Source organism: Thalassophryne amazonica, chromosome 5, assembly GCF_902500255.1.
Source record: "Thalassophryne amazonica chromosome 5, fThaAma1.1, whole genome shotgun sequence".
Taxonomy (NCBI): domain Eukaryota; kingdom Metazoa; phylum Chordata; class Actinopteri; order Batrachoidiformes; family Batrachoididae; genus Thalassophryne; species Thalassophryne amazonica.
Window position 1 is genome coordinate 33,031,291 of NC_047107.1, and position 23,015 is coordinate 33,054,305.

At 38.7% G+C, this 23,015-nt stretch overlaps 1 protein-coding gene across 3 annotated transcripts in view; it reads left to right on the forward strand.

Moving 5' to 3' along the window:
* rab11fip1a (RAB11 family interacting protein 1 (class I) a) overlaps positions 1 to 23,015 on the forward strand; it is a 40,470-nt gene that overhangs the window by 105 nt on the left and 17,350 nt on the right. For all 3 annotated transcript variants that reach the window (XM_034169941.1, XM_034169939.1, XM_034169940.1), the window contains exon 1: positions 1 to 435. This exon is cut by the window's left edge. In XM_034169941.1, the coding sequence (XP_034025832.1) occupies positions 86 to 435 (350 nt within the window). In that variant the 5' untranslated portion in view covers positions 1 to 85. The remainder of the gene's footprint in view (positions 436 to 23,015) is intronic.

A 23,015-nucleotide genomic window follows, 5' to 3' on the forward strand; every position in this document is an offset into this window, starting at 1 on the left:
CGAGTTCAGGAAAACGTTAGCCGGTAGTGTGTTGTTTAGGTACAACTTCCAGTGACTTTGCGGCGAAGCTTTACGGACTCTGAAGATGTCTTCTTTAGCCGACCAAAGCCAGCAGTGGCTTCCTACCAGTGTGCAGGTAACGGTGCATCAGGCTCGCAAACTGCGCGTCAAGGGCAAGAGTGGCACCAACGACGCTTACGCCATCATGCAGGTGGCCAAAGACAAGTTTTCCACCTCTGTGGCTGAAAAATGTGTCGATCCAGTGTGGAAGGAAGAAGCTTCGTTTGACTTGCCGCTTTTCCACGCAAACAATGCTGAACGCTGCACCCTGTACATCATAGTAATGCACCGTGCCCAGGTGGGACTGGACAAGTTCCTGGGACAAGCTGTGGTTAATTTAGTAGATCTTCACGGGGAGGCCCGCAAAAAGACAGAGTAAGTGCCTCCTGCCTTAAGTACATGCCTCAGGTAACTCGAACAAGACAAATAAGGTTGGGAAATATGTGAAGTCATCTCCTTGATTCCTGTATCACTTTGATAATATGAATTCATGTATGTGTAGCAAATAGCACTGGTCCATGATCCAAATGTTCCAGTACACACCGAGATGTCTACGAGGTACTGGTTTTTTGTTTAGGCAGTTCCAATAGTCTTTTGGCAGCGTTACACACAAATAGGACAGTAATACTGGCCCGATGGTCTGACACCAGTTCACACACTTATGAGTAAACAATAGCATTGGCCTGGTGGTCTGACAGCATTGCACATGGCTAGGAGTAGACAAGAACACTGTCCTGCACATAACTAAGGGTAACACTTACCTGATGGTGCGACATCTTTACACATGACTAAGGGTCATGGTGCAACAGCTTTACATATGATGAGAGGTTGGCAGTATCGCACTGACCCAATGGAGTAACAGCCTTACACATGTCTCTGGGTCAGTGTTAACACTGGCCCGATGGTACGACAGCTTCACACATGACTAGGGCTTGACGATAACACTGATCAGAGGGTCCGATGACTTTACAGGGGTCAATGATAACACTGACCCAACGGTGTGGCTGAGCAAACACCCCTGAGCAAGCACACAGGTGACGGTGGGAAGGAAAAGCTCCCTCAGGTGATTCTCAGGAAGAAACCTCAAGCAGACCAGACCCAGAGGGTTGATCCACTGCTTAAGCCATTCTAACAGTTACAAGGTTTTACAATTTTTTTCCAGATTGATTCTCAGTAATAATAACAGTACAGTGTTTTCGTAACTCATAATTTAAATACAGTGACATTCATTCTATTTTTGTTCTCAAAAGGCACCAGAAAGTGTCAGCAGACACACAGAAATTCAAAAATTTTCTTGGAAACCCCTTTCAGCAACCTTCCCCATAGACGAATTTGCTGTTCACCATGGCTGCAAGATAAAGTGTGCAACTCTTACTTTTCCATTCAAACTTGTACTTCCTTCCATAATGAAATAGGTGAACATTTCCACTGGTCCACTTGTCTTGTACAAGTACTGTCTTTTCTCAAACAAGTACATACTTGTATCCACATGTTGGAACACCTCCCCTTGAGAATTTGCTCACCCCATTTTTAATGAAAGCTGGCTAAATGTCTACCCTAAATTAAACATTTTTTCTTTTTGAAGTTGATTAAATGCACACCCTAAAATAAATTGACTTTGTGACCCCCAACACATTCTAAAAAGTAAAAAAAAAAACAAAAACGTTTTTCTCAGCGCTTCTATGTTTACCTATGACAACTTCAGTGTGCTCTGGTAGTATATTATATATAAGTAAAAAAAATTACGCAATGCTAAAATACCCTTGGCTGTATGAGCGTTGTCTTTAGAATTCGCAGTTGTTTAGTTGGTATCCCAGTGCAAAGTGTGTGTATGTATATATCTTTTTCGGGTGCCCCCTGGACGCCTCGCTGGAGAGGTGTTCGGGCACGTCGGGCGGATTTCCTGGGGAAGACCCAGGATACGCTGGAGGAACTACGTCTCGCAGCTGGCTTGGGAACGCCTTGGGTTATTTTTATATATATATATATTAGTAGGGGATTGACATCAATGTGTCAATTTATATTCCTATGATCCAACTACATCGAACTGTGCTCAACAAGTTGGCCTTCCAGATGACATATATTATTCTAATATCATTTTAAAAGGTAATAAATCAATAGTATTGATACTACAAAATAACGCATTGGACTTAAGCACGGCAGATTTTATATGGATGTGTTTTGTTAGCACTTTCAATGATAAAGACGTTAAACATTGCTTGATTCAGTTTGCCTGTCTGTGACGTCATCACCATGTGCCAGCAGACAGCATGGCGGGTGAAAAATTATCAAGCCACTATTGCGTTCCAGTGTGTGGAAACACTTTGGCTTTTGCAAAGACAGAGATGTTCTAAATAAGTTGCTTGTTGTTTGTAGGATATTTAAAGGTCAAGTAAAGTACCACGACAATATGACAATGCTGAATCTCTTACCTCTCATCACATTGATCCGAAGTGGAAAATGAAGACCTTTGTTCTGCAAACCAGAGTTTGAAATGAAGCCCATACTATTAAAAATATTGGTGCGTTAGTGCATGAAGTCTGCACGGAGTGGAGAATCTCTAACAAGAATGCTGCCATCATCACAGATAACACCAGGAACAAGCCCAGTTTAGTCCACAGATTATCCGCTTTGCACAACTATCCAGGTATTTATTTCACAGTCACACCGGTTGAATGTTTTGGCTAAAAAGTTTCTGAATCCATTTGAAGTCACTGAATTGTTTTGGATCATGTCGTTTTACAACCCCTGGCAAAAATTATGGAATCGCCGGCCTCGGAGGATGTTCATTCAGTTGTTTAATTTTGTAGAAAAAAAGAAGATCACAGACATGACACAAAACTAAAGTCATTTCAAATGGCAACTTTCTGGCTTTAAGAAACACTATAAGAAATCAGGAAAAAAAATTGTGGTAGTCAGTAACGGTTACTTTTTTAGACCAAGCAGAGGGAAAAAAATATGGAATCACTCAATTCTGAGGAAAAAATTATGGAATCATGAAAAACAAAAGAACGCTCAAACACATCACTAGTATTTTGTTGCACCACCTCTGGCTTTATAACAGCTTGCAGTCTCTGAGGCATGGACTTAATGAGTGACAAACAGTACTCTTCATCAATCTGGCTCCAACTTTCTCTGATTGCTGTTGCCAGATCAGCTTTGCAGGTTGGAGCCTTGTCATGGACCATTTTCTTCAACTTCCACCAAAGATTTTCAATTGGATTAAGATCTGGACTATTTGCAGGCCATGACATTGACCCTATGTGTCTTTTTGCAAGGAATGTTTTCACAGTTTTTGCTCTATGGCAAGATGCATTATCATCTTGAAAAATGATTTCATCATCCCCAAACATCCTTTCAATTGATGGGATAAGAAAAGTGTCCAAAATATCAACGTAAACTTGTGCATTTATTGATGATGTAATGACAGCCATCTCCCCAGTGCCTTTACCTGACATGCAGCCCCATATCATCAATGACTGTGGAAATTTACATGTTCTCTTCAGGCAGTCATCTTTATAAATCTCATTGGAACGGCACCAAACAAAAGTTCCAGCATCATCACCTTGCCCAATGCAGATTCGAGATTCATCACTGAATATGACTTTCATCCAGTCATCCACAGTCCACGATTGCTTTTCCTTAGCCCATTGTAACCTTGTGTTTTTCTGTTTAGGTGTTAATGATGGCTTTCGTTTAGCTTTCTGTATGTAAATCCCATTTCCTTTAGGCGGTTTCTTACAGTTTGGTCACAGACGTTGACTCCAGTTTCCTCCCATTTGTTCCTCATTTGTTTTGTTGTACATTTTCGATTTTTGAGACATATTGCTTTAAGTTTTCTGTCTTGACGCTTTGATGTCTTCCTTGGTCTACCAGTATGTTTGCCTTTAACAACCTTCCCATGTTGTTTGTATTTGGTCCAGAGTTTAGACACAGCTGACTGTGAACAACCAACATCTTTTGCAACATTGCGTGATGATTTACCCTCTTTTAAGAGTTTGATAATCCTCTCCTTTGTTTTAATTGACATCTCTCGTGTTGGAGCCATGATTCATGTCAGTCCACTTGGTGCAACAGCTCTCCAAGGTGTGATCACTCCTTTTTAGATGCAGACTAACGAGCAGATCTGATTTGCTGCAGGTGTTAGTTTTGGGGATGAAAATTTACAGGGTGATTCCATAATTTATTCCTCAGAATTGAGTGAGTCCATATTTTTTTCCCTCTGCTTGGTCTAAAAAAGTAACCGTTACTGACTGCCACAATTATTTTTCCTGATTTCTTATAGTGTTTCTTAAAGCCAGAAAGTTGCCATTTGAAATGACTTTAGTTTTGTGTCATGTCTGTGATCTGCTTTTTTTTTTTTTCTACAAAATTAAACGACTGAATGAACATCCTCCGAGGCCGGTGATTCCATAATTATTTCCAGGGGTTGTAAATGAACCAATGTCCTCAAGTCATGTCAGCAACCATGAATCATGATACGAATTGAATTGTTAAAATTAATTGTTACACCCCTAATTTATTGTTATTTGCATTAATTATTAAGATCCTGTTGTTTTACGTACAGTTTGTACATGTTCAATAAAGCCCTTCTATCAATCAGTCAATCATAAATAATATTGACTTTTTAACAGCATCTTCAAGAGGGTGTGCGTGTGCGCATACATGAGCTTTGACAAGAAGTTAGCTTTGAGTTAGCAGAAGTTGGCGAATATGATGACATTAGGGATGTGAATCGTACAACAACTCACGATTCAATTCGATTCCGATTCTTGGGGTGACGATTCGATTCAGAATCGATTTTCGATTCAAAGAGCTCTGAGAAATAGTTATTACTTAAAAAATGTTTATGTTTAAGAAAATGCAGCTTTACAAGATTAATGAAGTGATTCTAAAGATGTAAATTTACTTATCTGCTTTGCTCGTTCGGAGTTGGCTGGCAGTTTAGCGAAGCGCTGGTCAGTAGTCGGCAGAGACCGCTGCTCCGCTCCTTTTAGCTCCGGGTGATGACGTAGCATGTGGGCTTGCGGATTTGAAGTGTTTCCGAAGTACTTAACTTTCATTTTGCAGATTTTGCACACTGCATAAGTCATGTCAAGCTCCTTCTTACGCAGCAAATAATAAAATCCAAAATGCACCCAAACATTTGCCTTCAGCAAAGACGGGCTAAGCTTCAGCTCACAAATGTTTGAAGCACGCCGGACCCTCCCACCCCTCACGGAGACGCTGTAGTACGGAAGCCATTGCCTGACAAACAGTACACGCAGCGAGTAAGCAAGGAAATGTTTAATAAAATGCTTTTTAAAAATCGATTCTTGGACATTTTGGATCGATTCAGAATCGTAATAAATAAGAATTGCGATTCAGACATGAATCGATTTTTTTCTGACACCCCTAGATGACATCCACAAAAGGTTTTCTTTGCAGCCACTGACTACAGCAGGTGATTTCACTGATTAACATCACTTTGAGCAGGTGGGATGAGTTCATCAGTGCGACCACCTGCTAGAGTCAGTGGCTGCAAAGAAAACCTGCACCCTCTCGGCGCTTTCTGGAATACTTTGGACACCACTGTTCTAAAACATCCCTGTTGCATTATCTTAGTTAATGTTGTATGCTGTCGGTGTTGCCGCTTATAGCGGCTGTCGGTAGCTTTATCCATTAGTTCACTTAATGTGCGATTACTGAGAAAATTAGTGGCTCATAACTTTTAGTGTCCACACCAAAGCAAATTGTTATGAAACCCCTGCACAGTCCCCAAAAATATGATTTAATAAACAACCGAACTGAGGAGAGGGGAGTATTCAAGCTTCTGTTATCATACCGTGAGCCACCCACGCTCCACCCTCTTATGCATTACTAAGTTCATCTTGAATCGGCACAAGAGGGGCTCTCAACATGGCAACACAAACCTACGGGTGACGTCGTTCAGGCTTTGTCCAGTATATAGACATTCTATGGGTTTAACCTCTTTTATTTATTTATTTTTTTAAGTTTATTATCCAACAAGCACACTTTTCTGTCTGATGTAGAGTCCCTTTATTCAGATAATAGCGTCGGCTCAGAACATGGCACCATTTTGGGGTCAACTCTTCTGAACTACTGAATGAACCTTTTATGTTTTCAACATTGTTTTTTTTTTTTATCGTTTAACCACATATAGCAACACCTCCAGGTACAGGTACTATCAAAATAAATATAAAAATAGCTAAGATATCAAATTTACATAAATTTACAAGTCATGATTATTTATTTAATTAATTTAAAGCCTGATTTATGCTTCTGTGATTCTGTAACTCCATGTAATCGTTATACAAAATCTGTTATATACGGTGTTTATTACATACACTCAACAAAAATATAAACGCAACACTTTTGGTTTTGCTCCCATTTTGTATGAGATGAATTCAAAGATCTAAAACTTTTTCCACATACACAACATCAGGGCACCCCTGATGATTTCCATGATTTTCCTTTATAAATCATTGGTTGTTTGGATCAGCAATTTCAGTTAAATATATTATATAACAGACAAACAGTGATATTTCAGAAGTGAAGTGAAGTTTATAGGATTTACAGAAAGTGTGCAATAATTCTTTAAACAAAATTAGGCAGGTGCATAAATTTGGGCACCCTAACAGACAAAATACATCAATATTTAGTAAATCCTCCTTTTGCAGAAATAACAGCCTCTAAATGCTTCCTATAGCTTCCAATGGGAGTCTGGATTCTGGTAGAAGGTATTTTGGACCATTCCTCTTTACAAAACATCTCAGGTTTGTTGGTTTCCAAGCATGGACAGCCTGCTTAAAATCACACCACAGATTTTCAATAATATTCAAGTCTGGGGACTGAGATGGCCATTCCACAACGTTGCACTTGTTCCTCTGCATGAATGCTTTAGTAGATTTTGAGCAGTGTTTAGGGTTGTTGTCTTGTTGAAAGATCCAACCCCGGCGCAACTTCAACTTTGTCACTGATTCATGAACATTGTTCTCAAGAATCTGCTGATATTGACTGGAATCCATGTGACCCTCAACTTTAACAAGATTCCCAGTACCTGCACTGGCGTCACACCACACAGCATGATGGAACCACCTCCAAACTTTACTGTAGGTTGCAAGTGTTTTTCTTGGAATGCTGTGTTATTTGTTCTTTCCTGGGGTCTTCAACTGGTTCAAAATGCTGCTGCTAAACCTTTGACACAAAGCAGAAAGTTTGACCACATTACGCCATTTTGGCATCCCTTCACTGGCTTCCTGTTGCTGCAAGATTGGATTTTAAGGTACTATTATTGGCTTATAAAAGTGCAGGGGTGGTGGCCAAGTGGTTAATGCGCTTGGTTTCAGTTCGGAAGGTTCTGGGTTCAAATTCCACCCCTGCCACATTTCTCCATGTAATGTGGAGTTGAGTCAGGAAGGGCATCCGGCGTAAAACCTGTGCCAAATCAACATGCAGATCCACCTTGGATTTGCTGTGGCGACCCAGAGTAAACAAGGGAGCAGCCGAAGGGACTTACTATTATTGGCTTATAAAAGTGTTGATGGACTTACGTCTCCCTGTCTGGTTGACCTGGTAAGGCCCTATGTACCAGCTCAGGCCCTGCGTTGCAGGACTTTTATATGTTCCCAGGGTAAATTAAAAAGTCTTTTGGTCACAGAGCTTTCTCTTACCGTGCCCCAGGTCTGTGGAATGATCTCCCAGCACACATATGACAGCCGGATACTGTGGAGACTTTTAAATCATATTTAAAGACTCATTTGTTTTCCTTGTTTTATCATTAGTTTTATTGTGTTATGGTGTGTTTTTATTCTTGTATTCTTTCATGGTTTTGTCTTTTGATTGTGTTTTTAAATTTTTAATTCAGTTTTCTCTGTTTTTATTATGCTGCGTGAAGCGCCTTGAGGCGATCTCATCGCGAATTGGCGCAATATAAATTAATACATTTGAATTTTTAAACTTTTCCTTTTCAGCCATGCATACCGCCCCTTGTTATGTCCAAATAACTCAATTTTAGTTTCATCAGTCCAGAGCACCTTATTCCAAAATTAAGCTGGCTTGTCCAAATGTGCTTTAGCATACCTCAAGCGACCCTGTTTGTGGCATGTACACAGAAAAGGCTTCCTCTGCATTACAGCATCATACAGTATCTCTTTGTGCAAAGTGCGCTGTATAGTTGAACGATGCACAGAGACACTATCTACAGCAAGATCATGTTGTAGGTCTTTGGAGCAGGTCTGTGGGTTAACTATGACTGTTCTAACCATCCTTTGCTTCAGCTTATCTGAGATTTTTCTTGGCCTGTCACTTTGGGCCTTAACTAGTACTCTGCCTGTGGTCTTCCATTTCCTCACTATCTTACTCACAGTGGAAACTGACAGCTGCAGTCTCTGAGATAGCTTTTTGTATCCTTCCCCTAAACCATGATGTTGAACAGTCTTTGTTTTCAGGTCATTTGAGAGATATTTAGAGGCTCCCATGTTGCCACTTATTAGAAGAGACGCAAAGCGGGGAAACATTTCGTAAATGGCCACCTTAAATACCCTTTCTCATGATTGGATTCACCTGTGCAAGGAGGTCAAGGGTCAGTGAGCTTACCAAACCAATTTTGTGTTCCAATCATTAGTGCTAAATGTATTCAAATCAATAAAATGACAAGGGTGCCCAAATTTATGCACCTGCCCAACTAGAAACTTCATTCCACTTCTCAAATATCAGTGCGTTCGTCTGCTATATGATATATTTGTTATGGAGTAAAAAGAGCAAAAAATGGTGACAAAGATCAGTTTCAGTTTGTACAGGGGTAAAAAGTTAGAGGTGCTTCAATTTTAGTAAAAAGTGATGCAAATTATTGGTTAAAATAAAAGGATTAATAAATGGAATAGTTTTGACTGTGAATGTTTGGTCTCCAAAGTAAAGGTCAAACAAGGAAGATGTCCACTGGATTCTATGATGTATGACATACAATAGTGTTCAGAATAATAGTAGTGCTATGTGACTAAAAAGTTTAATCCAGGTTTTGAGTATATTTCTTATTGTTACATGGGAAACAAGGTACCAGTAGATTCAGTAGATTCTCACAAATCCAACAAGACCAAGCATTCATGATATGCACACTCTTAAGGCTATGAAATTGGGCTATTAGTAAAAAAAAAAAAAAAAAAGTAGAAAAGGGGGTGTTCACAATAATAGTAGTGTGTCATTCAGTCAGTGAGTTCGTCAGTTTTGTGGAACAAACAGGTGTGAATCAGGTCTTCCCTATTTAAGGATGAAGCCAGCACCTGTTGAACATGCTTTTCTCTTTGAAAGCCTGAGGAAAATGGGACGTTTAAGACATTGTTCAGAAGAACAGCGTAGTTTGATTAAAAAGTTGATTGGAGAGGGGAAAACTTATACGCAGGTGCAAAAAATTATAGGCTGTTCATCTACAATGATCTCCAATGCTTTAAAATGGACAAAAAAAACCAGAGACGCGTGGAAGAAAACGGAAAACAACCATCAAAATGGATAGAAGAATAACCAGAATGACAAAGGCTCACCCATTGATCAGCTCCAGGAAGATCAAAGACAGTCTGGAGTTACCTGTAATTGCTGTGACAGTTAGAAGACACCTGTGTGAAGCTAATTTATTTGCAAGAATCCCCCGCAAAGTCTTTCTGTTAAATAAAAGACATGTGCAGAAGAGGTTACAATTTGCCAAAGAACACATCAACTGGCCTAAAGAGAAATGGAGGAATATTTTGTGGATTGATGAGAGTAAAATTGTTCTTTTTGGGTCCAAGGGCCGCAGACAGTTTGTGAGACGACCCCCAAACTCTGAATTCAAGCCACAGTTCACAGTGAAGACAGTGAAGCATGGTGGTGCAAGCATCATAATATGGGCATGTTTCTCCTACTGTGGTGTTGGGCCTATATATCGCATACCAGGTATCATGGATCAGTTTGGATATGTCAAAATATACTCAACAAAAATATAAATGCAACACTTTTGGTTTTGCTCCCATTTTGTATGAGATGAACTCAAAGATGTAAAACTTTTTCCACGTACACAATATCACCATTTCCCTCAAATGTTGTTCACAAACCAGTCTAAATCTGTGATAGTGAGCACTTCTCCTTTGCTGAGATAATCCATCCCACCTCACAGGTGTGCCATATCAAGATGCTGATTAGACACCATGATTAGTGCACAGGTGTGCCTTAGACTGCCCACAATAAAAGGCCACTCTGAAAGGTGCAGTTTTGTTGTATTGGGGGGGGGGGGGGGATACCAGTCAGTATCTGGTGTGACCACCATTTGCCTCATGCAGTGCAACACATCTCCTTCGCGTCATCCGTGAAGAGAACACCTCTCCAGCGTGCCAAACGCCAGCGAATGTGAGCATTTGCCCACTCAAGTCGGTTACGACGACGAACTGGAGTCAGGTCGAGACCCCGATGAGGACAACGAGCATGCAGATGAGCTTCCCTGAGATGGTTTCTGACAGTTTGTGCAAAAATTCTTTGGTTATGCAAACCGATTGTTCCAGCAGCTGTCCGGCAGCTGTCCGGGTGGCTGGTCTCAGACGATCTTGGAGGTGAACATGCTGGATGTGGAGGTCCTGGGCTGGTGTGGTTACACGTGGTCTGCGGTTGTGAGGCTGGTTGGATGTACTGCCAAATTCTCTGAAACGACTTTGGAGACGGCTTATGGTAGAGACATGAACATTCAATACACGAGCAACAGCTCTGGTTGACATTCCTGCTGTCAGCATGCCAATTGCACGCTCCATCAAATCTTGCGACATCTGTGGCATTGTGCTGTGTGATAAAACTGCACCTTTCAGAGTGGCCTTTTATTGTGGGCAGTCTAAGGCACACCTGTGCACTAATCATGGTGTCTAATCAGCATCTTGGTATGGCACACCTGTGAGGTGGGACGGATTATCTCAGCAAAGGAGAAGTGCTCACTATCACAGATTTAGACTGGTTTGTGAACAATATTTGAGGGAAATGGTGATGTTGTGTATGTGGAAAAAGTTTTAGATCTTTGAATTCATCTCATACAAAATGGGAGCAAAACCAAAAGTGTTGCGTTTATATTTTTGTTGAGTGTACTTGAAGAGGTCATGTTGCCTTATGCTGAAGAGGACATGCCCTTGAAATGGGTGCTTCAACAAGACAATGACCCCAAGCACACTAGTAAACATGCAAAATCTTGGTTCCACACCAACAAAATTAATGGCTCGCGGATGTGAAGATATCATGAAAAACTGTGGTTATACAACTAAATAGTAGTTTAGCGATTCACAGGATTGCTAAAATAGCAGGTGAACATAATAGTTTTTGAGTTTGTAGCGTCAACAGCAGATGCTACTATTATTGTGAACACCCCCTTTTCTACTTTTTTTTTTACTAATAGCCCAATTTCATAGCCTTAAGAGTGTGCATATCATGAATGCTTGGTCTTGTTGGATTTGGGAGAATCTACTGAATCTACTGGTACCTCGTTTCCCATGTAACAATAAGAAATATACTCAAAACCTGGATTAATCTTTTTAGTCACATAGCACTACTATTATTTTGAACACTACTGTACATGTCCATGGACCAACCTTAAGGAGTGATTCAGACTTTATTTTCGCACGTAGGTGAGAAGCCAGCTGTGTAATTTGTTGGCTGTGTGGCTGAAAATGGCCTTTCTCACATTGTTGGTAAACCTTTACAATGGTTTGACGTACTCATTAGATGCTCACTCCCCAGAGCGCTTTCTTGAATCAATATGATGGCTGGAGTTTGACGCAGAATGGGTGTAACGCGGGTGTGACAAGAATCACAGTAAAACAGCATTAAGTTTCAAATTGTTTTTATGCACACCCAGTTATGAAAGGCTGTTGAAATCTAACAAAAGAAGTAATGGGTTCATAACAGCCCTCACAATAAATGGTTGTTAACATGGTTTGAGTTTTGAAATGACCTTTGCTAAGCAGTTTTGAGCAATCAAGGGCGGTTTCGATACCAAAAGAGAATGACATCATTCACATGGTTAATGCACAACCATTTCTAAAAGGTTAACTTGTGTATACTCTGACATTTTAGACCATCATTGAAAAGTCATGTGCTTTAAATGCATTTTGTATTCTTGCCCTCACCTTGGTGTCTGACATCTTCTGTCTCATTTAAGTCCCAGTTTGTGAGATGGGTGTCAGGTGTCTGTTTTTTGTCTCAAAGCGAGTGGGGTTGGATTACTGTCCTGCCTTCCTGTTGCTGCTGATGCTGGCTGCAACATTGAGAACTTGTTTTAGCAGTCCACTGTTAACACAGTAGGGACTGGCATATTCAAAATGAATGAGCTGAGGTTGTCGGGCCAATAATTTCAGGCTCTTGGAGGATAATGGTCTAAGATCGTTTTAAAGCACCTAGTTTTATTCTTCTTGCACATTGCTATAGAGATGTTGCAGAAAGAATGAAATAACCATTTTTATATCACTAGCCCACAGCACATGCTCATATTCTCAATATTATCAGTGCACACATTCCATTCTTAGCTCCTGATTTTCTTGGAGTGAATGTTTCCATGCTTAGAACCAGACCTGAGGACATGCATTGACCCCCTGGTTGTTTCAAATATAGCACAAACCATGGTTTTTCCTGACTGACAATGAGGTCGTAGCCAACATCAGAACCAACATCAGAACTGTTTGGGGCAATTTTGATAAAGCTGGCACAGATTTTTTGTTTTGTTTTGTTTTTCCATAATTTTGTACACCTGATTGTGGAGAAGGTGTTTCTGAATGGATTAAAGCCGTTGATGAATCTCCTCTGTCTTGGTTTAGATCATAATTGAATATTTCACTTTTAAATTGTCCAGAAATGTTTTAAAAATTAAAAATTTTATTCATGCACCTGCAGAAATAGTCATAAAGTCATGGCTGGTTTTTAGGGGTGGCACTAGGAAAATTTTGACTGCCCTGGGGGACATTTAAATAACATGTAAAAGGTTAAGATTTACAGCCCTAGATTCCTGCTAATAAGCTTACTTGTCCATCATTTTCCAATGATAATATCTGAATGCACACAAGAGCCCGCACTTTTCACAGTGGGTGCTTGTCAGGATTGAGGCGAATGTTTCTTTGTGGCTGTTTTGGACCTGATTTTTTTTTGGGGGGGGGGGGGCATTGAGTTCATAAGAGGAAACAGCTTAAGGGACAGATCAGGTAGAGTTTTGGCACTTGGTGGAGAGTGTGCTCAGTTGGCCACTGATTTTTGCTATATCAAGAGCTCTTTGCTTAATTGCCTGAGTGTTGCAGTCCTCTCAGTGAATGAATACTGACTTTCTTGTTAATCATTAAAGAGCCCTGTCCTTGACTGTCAACAAAGCGAACTGGCCTAGCAGGCCCGGTGAGGGTGTACCTCAGGGACACGGCACAGTATTTCCAACGCTAAACCACAGAACCCTGTCAGCCAGCTAATAACAATGCATTGTCTGGTTACGTCAGCAGGTATGACTGCTTAATTGATGCAGTGAGGACAATGAGCAGCAGTATTCTTTTTTTTGCTTGATAACGTGTACTTTACATACGTACTTGAAAGCTTTTGCAGAATGTTGGTTTACTCCCATGCTTGTTCCTTCACTGGTATCCACAGAAAAGCCTGAGTGGTTTTCTATTCGTGACACCAAAATAAAACTGCTGACCTAAATTCAGCTCTGTGGCCGAATACTTAGTATGTAGTTAACTATAACTAGAGTTAGTTAAATGCCAAAGCTCTTCTTGCTTTCTTTATCATTGCTGACTACATTTTCGGGTCAAAAGTTAAGATGAAAATTTTACTGCAATTCAGCTTTTGCCTTATAAAGGCTATGTACTGCATTTGCAGTATTTACAGGGCGGCATAAAAATGATGCCAGTTTGACTTACTGGAGCTTTGAGTTGGTCAGTGACAGCGGAGCAAGATTTTCAAGCTGAAATCTTTACTGTTTGTGACATTATGGTTTCAGGTGTGTGGCAGCATCTCTGTTGAGTACAGTTCCATTTATTTCAGAATTTTTAGTACTACCACCAATATCTTGAATAAAAATAACATATTTCAATTACAGGTTGAGACCCAGATGTTCTGCATTGTTGGTCTTGGTGGACAGATCTGTCCTACCAGTGGCGGCTCGTGAAAAAAAAAAAGTCTTGGTGGAGCTGGTGTGCCAGTAGATTTCCCTGCCTGGTCCAGTACAGGCATTCAAATGAACAGTCGGAAAATTACTACAATTTTACAATAATCTTTTCTTGTCCTCTAAAGTTAACCATTTACAGCTATATTAGGCCTCATTTATACTTTGGGAAGGAACAGTATCAAATACAATACAACACTCAAGTTCATGAGCCAGGAACATTTCACCATTTGACACCAATTACACACACAGTACAGCAAACTGTACTGCACTGCCATTATCTTCAGCCTGGGTTTCACAGTGAAACCTCAGAATAAATGGAATGGTATATAGTGCTTTTCCATCTGCATCAGACGCTCAAAGCGCTTCACAAATAATGCCTCACCCCGATGTCAGGGTGCTGCCATACAAGGTACTCAGTACACACCAGGAGCAATAGGGGATTAAAGACCTTGCCCAAGGGCCCTTAGTGATTTTCCAGTGAGACTGGGATTTGAACCGAGGATCTTCTGGTCTCAAGCCCAACACCTTAACCACTAGACCATCACCTCAGATGCTGTTTTAGCGGGGAGAGAAACTCCAACTGGCACATCTCCCTGTGTCAGTGTTAGTGGGAGAAGTGACTTACTGGACATAGGCGTGGCTTCTGTTGGAACACTTGGATGTAGACTGAGTTTGATGTTCAACGCAAGGTGCAATGAGAGGCTTCTCAGGATATTTATTTCATTCTGTGAAAATAATAATGCAGTTGCAATAAAAATAATTATTGTGTATGGCATTTTTAATATAAGAAATGAAGAATATAAGAAATGAAGGTTAAAAGCAATTTAAAAATACTAAATGTCCAAAAGTTAAATGCAGTGAATGGACAACATAGCAAATGACCAACCTGTTGTAGGTAGGCAAACGGTAATACCGCATACTGGGGTATTTAGGGTGTTTTAAAGGTAGCAAAAATTGGGTACCACCCAACCCAGTTGTACTCATTATTCGTCAGCTAATTAACAACAGAAAAAGGCAGGATTTTTTTTTTTAAATGTATATAGCTGATTTTAAAAACCAAAATCTCATACCTTCACAATATAACAAAAAATTGTAAATATTAGGTAAATGAATGAGCCAGACATTATAAAAGACACAGCCTCTGTGTATAATATAGCTTGGACATAAAAGATTTAAAAAAAAAAAAAAAAAAGGCTGTAGACCTAATGACTAAAGGTTAATAGCCTGGGAACCACAACTGCAAAAACTCAAATCATCTGACAGAAATCTCTAATAATTTAAAAGCAATATATTAAACATAAACAGGATAATGTTTTCTTCTCCTCCAGCTGCTCAAAGGAGTAATGGCCAGATGGAACACAGGGTGTGTATTTTCAGTACTGCTACTGTATTATCAAAAACATCAAGTGCTAATTAATGAAGACGTAATCATTAGTTACAGCCCTACTTTTTTTGTTTTGTTTTTTGGTGATGGTATTAAAGAGCAATTCACATCATGAACTTTACCTTCTGTGAAACTGTTGGAAGGTGATAGTTTAGAACAAAGAGTTCAAATGGGGAACAACTTGTTGTACTTCTGCTACATCATTAGTACATTTAATATCAGCATGTTGTAGTACTGTTGAGCTGGTTTTGTTGTGATATTTTAAAGAATGTCTCAAACACTCCCGCCTTCCCTTGCAGATAATAAGTGCTGAATGGGTAAAGAAACAACATGACGGGGAAGCCTAAAAAAAAAAAAAAAAAGCTATCTGTCAGGCTTTATCTGTGTTGTCATGGTGCACCCAGTAGAAACTGGAACAAGCTGTACACTAATGACACACACACACACCGGTCTGCCAGAGGCACGTCACACACCATCATAATTTCCTTCATTTATTATGTCATCAAAACATTTAAAGTCGGTCTATTGACTTTACCACTTGTAGATTTTGTGTATACTGTACAGTAGTATTTATCCTTAGATGGATCTAATTATTGATTTAGATTTTGGCTCCATAATTATTGATTTAGATTCATTGTAGAAAAGTCTAACCCTACTAATAAAAGGTAGAGTAAAGGGTTACATCTCTTTTCTCATAGCTGCAGCTAGCCATGAATCTGATTTTATCATAGTCATTCAGTCCATAAAATACCCATTTTTACCTGAGGCCAAAATAATGGCCATCAGTTATTGCGAAGACTTTGCGTCCATCTGTCTGTGCTTAACATAAGTCCAGTCCTATTACTACCAGGGTCTTCAAATTCAAAGGGAGCATTCTTCGGGCACAGACCTTGGACAGCATCAAAGATGGCAAACCTTGACCTGTTTAAGAGGTCAAAAGGTCACATTCTGTTTGCTATTCTGTTTCCTATGTTTATGCTCATACGGCCATCAGAATAAGTCCAGTCCTATTACTGCCATGGTCTTCAAATTCGGGGAAAATTCTTGGGACACAGGCCTTGGACAAGTTCAAAGATGGATAACCTTGACCTATGTTAAGAGGTCAAGAGGTCACATTGTTTCCTGTTTTTATGCTCATACGACCAAGGGTATTTTAGCATTACATTATATTTATTTATTTATTTTTCAGAGCTCAGTGTTACTTTTTCATATTGCTTTTGTCCCACCAAGAGTCCAAAGCCCCATAGACATTCAACTCACAGTAATAAACACCAGAGAGGAAGAGCAGTTCCTCATCTTACAGAAGACGGAATAAGTCCACATTTGATTTTTTTTTTCCCCAAATATAAATTACCTCAACATTTAATACACTATAAAAATAGTTGATGATTCATTTTGTGTTGATTGACAAATTGTTTAATCCTTATCTGTTTAACACAGTGGTGGCTGGCCCATAGGGGGCTCTCTCAGATGTGGAGTGGAAAAATTATATATATATATATATATTTTTTTTTTAAGTATTATCAAAGTCAGTTTTACTTAATAGTATGTGCCTACATGTAATCTGAATTATTAAAACAACATTTCCGTCAACTGACTCATTCAACAGTGTATTTCCATCGACAGAAGCACAGAACATTATCATTTCTCTTGGGCGCTCACTCAAACAGCCCCTTGAAATGCAGTGAAATGACCAATTGTGTTGCTAAGGAAAATAAGAAATATTTGGTCAATCAGCATTGCTAAATTTAATATCTTGGGGGTGATAGAATTTTCACCCATGGTACAATTGTGTGTAGTTGCTAAGAAAAAAGAATAAATATTTGGCCAATCAGCGTCGCCAAATTTAATGGCTCGGGTCACCCCTGGATTTATCAAAGTGCTTCTGTTTTTGGCAGAAATAAAAACCCAACCAACATTTGGGTTACATTTATTTTTTTTGGCTCGGTGTGTTTTGCTGGAGTAAATTGAAAAATATAGCTGTATAATATTCAGGATGTACATTTTCACATGTCGTATACAGCTGCAAAAGTAGGTGGCACTAAATCCCTATGAAAAGAATGTGCTGCTCACCACTGAAGTAACCACTTTCAAATTAACTTGCAGTGCTGCATGACTGAGAGACTGTGATCGATCATTCTGAAAACAGAGTGCCTGCAAGAGTTCTCAAACAGCTCTGAAGCTGAAGAGATGCAGAAAAATTTTTTTTCAAATTAAAGTTTTGTATTTTTTCGTTTTTGAATTGGTTTTCAGAGCAACTTTTATGTTTATGTTTAGTGTTGTCTTATTCAAAACAGTACAGTTATAATTTGCATTTCTAGGTTCTCATTGTGGACAGAAGCTGTAAGTTATCATTTGAGTTTTAAAATTTACAACAGTATAAATCAAATGGTTCTAAGAGATTTCTTGTCCATTGACGAAAATGTCTTGATAGCTCAATGGGAGATGGAGTTGCCCTGTATTCATCATGATTGTCTAACAAAATGTTAACCCTGGTCAAAACAATATTTTGGTAATTATGTCAAACAGATTTTTAAAAATGTTCTCAACTAATTATTTTGGAATTGCTTCATACATGACTGAAATAATGTTGTACTTACCTAGCAATTTGGTGTGAAATATTTTTGTGTTTTTATTTATTTTCCTCACTTTGGGTGGTTCCCAGTTGCTCAGGTTTACCATATCAGATGCACTATACAAAAATAAATAAATAAATAAAAGTTGAGTCAACTAACAAATGTAATGCAACCAGCTGTGAAAGGTTTTTGTTGTTGTTGTTGTTTTTTTCTTTTTTTTTTTTTTTTGTAATTTTACTCAACAGCAAATCAGATTTGGTTCAGATAAAAATTACCTTTTTAATGAACTAATAATGTAACTCATAAGAGCAAGTTGACTTAAAGGTCATGTCACACTGAAATCATCACAATTTAGATTTAGGCTGTTAGTGACCATCTGGTCCGATGATCCACCGGGATTATTTTAGATTAATTCCAAAGTTTACATAAGTGCAGTGTCATGTTATGACTCATTTTTAAGTGAAAACTGTTCATTTTGATGCAGTCACAGTAAAAGCTGCAGCTCTGAGAAGGTTTACAGTAGTGTTTAGAATAATAGTAGTGCTATGTGACTAAAAAGATTAATCCAGGTTTTGAGTATATTTCTTATTGTTACATGGGAAACAAGGTTTCAGTAGATTCTCACAAATCCAGCAAGACCAAGCATTCATGGTATGCACACTCTTAAGGCTATGAAATTGGGCTATTAGTAAAAAAAAAAAGTAGAAAAGGGGGTGTTCACAGTAATAGTAGTGTGGCATTCAGTCAGTGAGTTCGTCAATTTTGTGGAACAAACAGGTGTGAATCAGGTGTCCCCTATGTAAGGATGAAGCCAGCACCTGCTGAACATGCTTTTCTCTTTGAAAGCCTGAGGAAAATGGGACGTTCAAGACATTGTTCAGAAGAACAGCGTAGTTTGATTAAAAAGTTAATTGGAGAGGGGAAAACTTATACGCAGGTGCAAAACATTATAGCTTGTACATCTACAATGATCTCCAGTGCTTTAAAATGGACAAAAAAACCAGAGACGCGTGGAAGAAAACGGAAAACAACCATCAAAATGGATAGAAGAATAACCAGAATGGCAAAGGCTCACCCATTGATCAGCTCCAGGAAGAGCAAAGACAGTCTGGAGTTACCTGTAAGTGTTGTGACAGTTAGAAGACGCCTGTGTGAAGCTAATTTATTTGCAAGAATCCCCCGCAAAGTCCCTCTGTTAAATAAAAGACGTGCAGAAGAGGTTACAGTTTGCCAAAGAACACATCAACTGGCCTAAAGAGAAATGGAGGAATATTTTGTGGACTGATGAGAGTAAAATTGTTCTTTTTGGGTCCAAGGGCCGCAGACAGTTTGTGAGACAACCCCCAAATTCTGAATTCAAGCCACAGTTCACAGTGAAGACAGTGAAGCATGGTGGTGCAAGCATCATAATATGGGCATGTTTCTCCTACTGTGGTGTTGGGCCTATATATCGCATACCAGGTATCATGGATCAGTTTGGAAATGTCAAAATACTTGAAGAGGTCATGTTGCCTTATGCTGAAGAGGACATGCCCTTGAAATGGGTGTTTCAACAAGACAATGACCCCAAGCACACTAGTAAACGAGCAAAATCTTGGTTCTAAACCAACAAAATTAATGTTTTGGAGTGGCCTGCCCAATCCCCGGACCTAAATCCAATTGAGAACTTGTGGGGTGACATCAAAAAAGCTGTTTCTGAAGCAAAACCAAGAAATGTGAATGAATTGTGGAATGCTGTTAAAGAATCTTGGAGTGGAATAACAGCTGAAAGGTGCCACAAGTTGGTTGACTCCATGCCTCGCAGATGTGAAGAAATCATGAAAATCTGTGGTTATACAACTAAATACTAGTTTAGTGGTTCACAGGATTGCTGAAAAAGCAGTTTGAACATAATAGTTTTGAGTTTGTAGCATCAACAGCAGATGCTACTGTTATTGTGAACACCCACTTTTCTACTTTTTTTTTACTAATAGCCCAAATTCATAGCCTTAAGAGTGTGCATATCATGAATGTTTGGTCTTGTTGGATTTGTGAGAATTTACTGGTACCTTGTTTCCCATGTAACAATAAGAAATATACTCAAAACCTGGATTAATCTTTTTAGTCACATAATAACACTACTATTATTCTGAACACTACTGTATGTGCACCTACCCCATGAGTCATAATGGCAGCCTGTCAACAGCTATCTCCGCTCCAGGTTCAGCTTTGTGCACGATTAATTATAACTGTTGTATTCAATAAAATCTTTAAAAAAAAAAAAAAATGCATCTGTTGACAGGGAAAAACGTTGGGGAGACGTTCACAACAGCAGGAGCTGAGAGGAGCAATGAGCAGTACACACACACATACATACATATTCCAGATCCAAATTCACACACTCTCAAAGTTTAAAAAAAAAAAAAAAAAAAAAATTGTGCCACAAAACACAAAAGGGGTAAAATCTTGAACATGCCAGACTCACCGTGTTATAGATTTATTTCCACATGTAAACTCCACACAATCAAAGAAGCATGCACGCATGATCGCTGGCTGCTTTGCCTTTAGTTCCCTCATGATTGCAGCACGTTAAATAATGTCCATTAACTCCTGGAAATAATGTATTCTGACTTTATCCAATGTAACAAATCCATTTTCTTGTCAGGAAGTCTGTTAAAACAGCATCATGCAGATGTCCCACGTCCATGTACACAACTTCAGTAAACCAGCATCCACACAAATAGCGCATCACCGCACTTTAGGTTCCAAAATCCGACACTCCGAAAAAATTAAGAGTTCCATGACTTGGGAAGTATGCATCTGTGGAATGTTAAAAACATCTAATACTGTACAAGGGAGTTTTTCCTTCCCACTGTAGCCAAATGCTTGCTCACAGGGGGTTGTTTTGACCGTTGGGGTTTTACATAATTATTGTATGGCCTTGCCTTACAATATAAAGCGCCTTGGGGCAACTGTTTGTTGTGATTTGGCACTATATAAAAAAATTGATTGATTGATTGATACAGTAACTGCAAATTTTAAGGATGCAGCATGAGGTGGTGTTACAGATTGTGAATCCCACAAAAAAGACAAATCAACTTTGCTTTTCATTTTTAAAAAGATCTTGAACAGTGAAAACCCATGGCCCTGAATGTCAACAAAATGTCCACTGTTTAAATAGTATTTTTTTTATATAAAATATGTGTTGTATTAAATGAAAATGTGAGCAGTACTACTGAATTTAAAAATAGCCTTGAACATCATAAATTCTAATTTAAAGAAGAAAGAAATACAACAAAACAGACCTGAGTTCCTAACATCTTTTTTAAAAAGGTGTGGATGTCTATATTACTGGGTGAGAGGGTAGCAATAACTTTATTTATATAACATTTTCAGGTCATCAGCATTTTTTTAAGGTCTTCACCCCTGTTTAACAGTCTGTAACCCACAATTTGTCATATATCATTCTGATTTTTTTTTTTAACAGAGGATTCATATCCTGATAGGCAAGAACTTCAGTTTTTAAGGTCAAAGATCAAAGTTTGGAAAAATCTTGGAAAATTGGGAAAAAAAAAAAAATCCCTCTCCTTCAACATTGAATAAATTTCCAAGAATTCATAACTGTCAAACATTGAATTTCTTTCATATGATTTATGAAAATCTATGTTAATTTTTTCATTTGATATATTGATATATATTTTGAATAATATTGAAAGGCCGATTTGGTTTGCATTTTGCATTATATCTCAATCAAAAGTGCCTCAATTACACTGTTTTCTGTTATGGATTTACCTGCACCAAGAAAATTGGATGGAGGTTCCACTTTTATGTCTTTGTCTATCTTCCAGTTATCAGTCAGAAACCAAATGCCAAAAACTGTGTATAGCAAAAGATAACAATGTTCTGTGAAAATTATCTGAAAAAGAATTCAGAAACTGAAAAAGTTGAAAAGGAAAAAACAAACAAACAAACCCTGGCACCACCACAAATAAGTCTGATTCAAGTGCATAAACTAAATACATACTTCTGACGTTTGATCACATCTAATTTAGCTTATGAAAAGCCATTTCTAACAGGACTTTGACCTTCAAACTTTTTTCCAAGGTAAAAATTTGTGGAATTGGAAACTAGTGTTGGTGGAGGTTTGTGCTTTGAGTGCTGTACTGTAGTTTTGTTGTTTTGTTTTTTTTATTATTTCATTTTCTCCACCCACACTCAGTTCAGACAGCTCAGGACAGCATGGTGATGTAGCTGCAGTATTTTTGGGGGAAATAAAACAGGGAAATGGCACACTCTATCCTCTCCCTTATATGTTAAAAGCTGCCTCGTGCGGAACACAAGCCAACAGCAAAGGCTGTCTTTTAACAGGCTCCATTCACATGAACGCACAACTGCTTTCTGTCCACTCTTTAGTTACACTGCAGCTAGCCTCCAGATTTACACAGTTAGTAAGTAAAAACAATTTACCATGGAAACAAATTTGTATTCCACACTATTATGTAAACTTTTAATCCACAGTTCATATGTATGACGAGCCCTGAGCTCCTAATGGATCACTTATCAACTATGGTCTGTTACACCATTGTGCGGCAACACTCATTTTTTAAGTTCTCACTACTTTTTTTTAACCTTCATATTGCAGAGACTAAAAATACAAGCTAAAGGTTTGGACACTAATTGTTTGGTACAGTGATATTATTTATGTGAAGGATGACACAAATCTACCATGGTTAGGAAAATGTTTTAAATGCTGTTGATTTGACAGACTTTTCTATTTTCGCTATAAAATGTATGTATTGAATATTTAAAAGCTGTGAGCGTGGTGTGTGAAAGGGTCAGTGACAGTCATATGACAACTGGCTGAATTTCA